Source organism: Marmota marmota, unplaced genomic scaffold, assembly GCF_001458135.2.
Source record: "Marmota marmota marmota unplaced genomic scaffold, marMar, whole genome shotgun sequence".
Taxonomy (NCBI): domain Eukaryota; kingdom Metazoa; phylum Chordata; class Mammalia; order Rodentia; family Sciuridae; genus Marmota; species Marmota marmota.
In genome coordinates this window covers 1884658-1889103 of record NW_025999863.1, presented here as the reverse complement: position 1 = coordinate 1889103, position 4446 = coordinate 1884658, and the positions used below count along the sequence as shown (strand labels likewise).

The 4446-nt window shown below is 62.4% G+C and overlaps 1 protein-coding gene across 1 annotated transcript in view; it reads right to left on the bottom strand.

Annotated features, from left to right (window-relative positions):
* Positions 1 to 952: 952 nt before the first annotated feature.
* Positions 953 to 4446, bottom strand: part of Gna11 (G protein subunit alpha 11) — a 33612-nt gene continuing 30118 nt past the window's right edge. The window contains exon 7 of the mRNA XM_048813829.1: positions 953 to 1062. Coding sequence (XP_048669786.1) covers positions 968 to 1062 — 95 coding nt within the window. The 3' untranslated portion in view covers positions 953 to 967. The remainder of the gene's footprint in view (positions 1063 to 4446) is intronic.

Below are 4446 nucleotides of genomic sequence, written 5' to 3'. Positions count from 1 at the left end.
TCTGTGCGAACGTGCTCCCACCGAAGCCACCTAGCAATGCGCTCAGCGGGACATCCCGCTGGGGCGCAGGAGGCAGGGGCAGGAGGATGTTCTGAGCCCAGAGTCCACGGCCCTCGAGACCACGGAGGAAGGAAGGGGGGAGGGAGGCTCCACCCGCCCCTCGATACTGCGCGTGCGCATGTGTGCACATGTGTGTCTGCGTGTGTGCACGTGTGTGTGAGCGTGTGCAGAGACAGCGAGTACAGGAAATGGGGCGCCACGTGGCCCTGCACAGAAGAACCCAGGAGCAACTTCCATGGTATGAAGTTATTTCTCAGTAAAAAGTTAGGAGAGGGGCTGGGGACGTGGCTCAAGCGGTAGCGCGCTCGCCCGGCATGCGTGCGGCCCGGGTTCGATCCTCAGCACCACATACCAACAAAGATGTTGTGTCCGCTGAAAACTAAAAAATAAATATTAAAATTCTCTCTCAAGAAAAATAAAAAAGTTAGGAGAGAAGGGGGCCCGAGCGCCAGGTGAGGCCCCCGGAGCACGGGAAGGGTTTGTGGGGAGACGTGGGGAGGCCTGCAGTCCAGCCAGTGGACACCAGACGTGCCGCATGACCCCGCCCCACCCCTGTGGCCAGTACAGGAGGGTCTGCCAGGTGCCACAGGGGGCTGGAGGGGGCTGACGGGACCCTGGGGGCCACGACTTCTCTACACATCTAAAATCATGCCAAATAAGAGGTCCCCGGGCGGGCTAGGGCAGGGCGCAGGCAAGCAGGTCGGACCCTCCGCTCCGCACAGAAACATAGACAATAAGGGCTGCCCGTCTACGGCGACAAAAAAAGGTAAAAAAAGAAATTACCTTAAAAACAGGCAAAGGCCCCCCAGGCAACAGTGCAGGTCCCCCTCTAAAGCTCTGGGGACCTCCCAGCATGGGCCACGGGGGCCACGGGGGCCACTGTGTCTCAGGCCAGGACTCCCCGCAACTAGGGCGTGAGACCCCCGAGGGCTCCTGCAGTGGACGGAGGCCCAACCGTGGGGGAGACGCCTGCACCCCCAGGAGGCTCCGAGACCCGCGGCCCTCGGCTTAGGAGCCGCAGTGACCGGGGCTGGCCGAGGTGGCCGTGGGCTCCTGGCCCGCGGCTGGTGCTCAGGTGCGCACCCCCTGCCCAAGCCTCACCAGGAGAGGCTGCTGCTTGGCCTCTTCTCATGGGGAAACTGAGTCCCAGCTGGGCAGGGCCTGCCTTAGGTCTGATGGCCGCCCAGCTCCCCAGGTCAGGGCCGAGCTGGGCCCCTAGGGCAGGCAGGCGCCCGGCGTGAGCGACGCCCCAGCCCCAGGACACAAGGTTCTAACTGAACCCGCTTCGGTTGCTCCTGGCCCTGTCCCAATTCGTTGTCCTCGTCCTCACTGCAGCTGGTGTGAGGCCCCAGCTGAGACCCCCGGGTCCCCCTCACTCCTCAGGGACTCCCTCTGTTTTCCACTTCAAGGAGACACAGGGATCAGAGAGCTCAGGTGACGTGCCTAGGACCACACAGCGAGGAGACAGGGAGGAAACCCGGTCCCTGGGCCAGCGTGTCACTGTGGGGTGATGCCGTTTCCATGCACACTGGGCCACTAGGCAGTCCCACGGGAGCTGCAGCCGGGGACGGGCTTCGACCTCTCTCCTCCACCTTGGGTCCCCAGAGGCACACGCCAGCGGCTGTCCCGCGGGAGCGGGCCCTGCTGGGGCTGCGCCGTGGACGTCAACCTCCCGTGTTTCATCAAAGGCAGAAATCACGATGATGACCATGATAATTGTTGGCGGCTCACAACGTGGGCTCTGGGACCCGCAGATGGACTGTAGCCCAGAGTCTGAAAAACACCAGGGGACTTGTCCACACTACACTCTGGATCCTTATTTTAGAGCACAGCGGGAGAGACACAGGCGTGCCTCTGTGGTGAACGTCAGAGCTCCGGTTGACGACGTCACACAGAGATGACATCTATTACAGTCACTGAGTCACAGAGACAGAGGTATCGCTTGAAGAAAGAACTTTTTTGCAGAGCTGGGCATTGGCACTTCTTATTTTATCCTGTCTTTGCCGCCTGTCACCGTCCTGACGCCCGGGACGTGGGTTGTCTGCTCCTGGGCAGAGGTGGGGTCTGCCCTAGGACACTCTGAGGGGCCAGGCTGCGGGAGCAGCTGCCACGGCGGGGGCCGAGCCCCGGAGTCACGGGGCATCTCTCTGGCCTGGGGAGCCAGGCCTGGGGAAAGGGGGCAGGAGGCTGGCCACGCGGCCTGGCTCCGGCCCAGACTTGCTGCTGGGCCTCAGTGTCCCTATCTGTCACTGGCGTTTGTGGCTCTCCTCCTCCTGAGGGACAACAGAGCAGTGAGGAGGGCAGACTGCAACCAGCTGGGTCCACCTCCCTGGCCTCCGCCTCCCGGCCCTGCGGACAGCCGGCTCCTCTCTCCCCACGGTTGGGGACAGTCTCACCTCCACCCAGCACTTCGCCAACTTCCTCAAAGGATCAGTCATCTCCAGGAGAAAGCAGTCACTTTTAGATTCGATTCCTGTTTTCAGGGGGGTGTGGAGGCAGCCCCCAGGTGGGGGCAGCCAGTCAGCGGGGGCCGGCAGAGGGGCTCCCTGGTGTGTGGCTGGCTGAGCGCCCGGTGCTGGAGCCACCACGGGCCTTTCCCAGCTCCAGGAAGACGTCACACAACCCCTGGGAAGATCCTCCGAGTCAGGAACCATCCCTATTCATCCCTGCCCCGCTGGGCTCACCCTACACAGGGCGGGCAGCTGTGGTCTGCGCATGTGTCCACCGTGTAACTGGAGAGATGAGCGGTGAGGCCCCCACAAGTGAGGGCGAGTCTGGAAGAAGGTCAGAGGAGAGGCCACAGGACGGCGGCCCTCATGGCCAGGGTGGGAGACCTCTCGCAGGGTGCTCGGGCTGAGGCCTGCAGGGAGTGGACGCTGGGGGAAGGGGGCCGAGCGCGCGGCGGCCAGCCGGTGGAGCCCGGGGCGCTGCAGACAGCTCTCTGAAACCCAGGAGCCCCTGCCTGCAGGTCCAGGGGCAGGGGCAGAGACTGTCCAGCACCGAGGGCGCAGGGGGCATCACTACGGATCCTACAGGCAGCAGGAGCGCCGGGGTGTTACGAAGGGCGCATCGCCACACACCGAGGACGCAGAGGAATGGACAGTCTTTGAAAGACTCAAAGGGCCAGAGCTCCCTCAAGGATAAGTCGATGCCCACAAGGCCCCAAGGAGTAATGACACAGGCGTGCCTCTGTGGTGAACGTCAGAGCTCCGGCTGACGACGTCACACAGAGATGACATCTATTACAGTCACTGAGTCACAGAGACAGAGGTATCGCTTGAAGAAAGAACTTTTTTGCAGAGCTGGGCATTGGCACTTCTTATTTTATCCTGAGACAGGCCTCAAACTTGGGATCCTCCTGCCCCACCGCCCAGGCACTCGGGGTTACAGGTGTGCCACCGTGCCCAGAGGTGATTAGAGCCTTAATCAGAGACCTTGCAGGCTCAGGTGGTTTCACCCTTCATGCTACCAAACATCAAGGAGAAAAGCAAATGCTCAGCTCCCAGCAAGGAAATCAGACACTGCCCCCAAAGGGTCACTGGAAAGTACCAGAGTGCACATGGGCGGGGGGTGCCGGAGTCTGGATTCTGGGCCACACCAGGACAGAACAGGGAGAACTGCGGTAGTTCATGGCAGGTGGAGGCCAGAGTTGGAAGGACTCCCCATGAAGGTGCCACCCCAGCCCTGCCCACTCTGTTCCTCTCTCCCCTCCCGGGGCTGCCTCTTCCCACTGGGCCAGAGAAGAACGTGGCCCCCACAGTGGGTGACCAGCCTTTTTGCCCAGGACAGCCACACATGGGTTCAGAAGTCCTGACCTCCAGTCCCAGCCCAGGACTTGGGGATCCAGGAGACCCTCCAAACCTTGGGTCCTCGCAGTTGGGTCAGTGGCCCCTGAGCAGGGGACAGTCCAGGGAGCAGAGACAAGGGCCTGAGGCTTCAGAGTTCAGACTCTTGGAGCCTTAAAACCCTGGCCACCATCAACTCCAACTGCCCGCGCTTGTACTTCCTCGCCCTGTTTGGTTTTGCACCAAGCCTTCTTGCCGGAAGTTTCTGTCGCAGGGTTTACCCCATGAATGGGTGCTCCTCGCTGGCCGACCCATGGCCAGGCAGACCTGCTTCCCTCCTGCCACCGACTCACTAAATCAGTCTCCAGTGGATGAATGAACGGCCGGCCAGCTAGTCCTGCGATCCTGGGTCCTGGCCCAGGACACCCCTGGACAAGCCCTCCTCCGAGGGCAGCGGCGCAAAGCAGCTAGGGGAACCTGGCCTCGGAGGTAGAGGAGGAGGCCGGCGGCCTCTCCCTGCGGCCGGCCGGGCGGGTTGTGCACCTGGGCTCATCCTCATTCCCGTGCCATGACACAGGCGGGCAGGGCGTGGTGGGTCTGC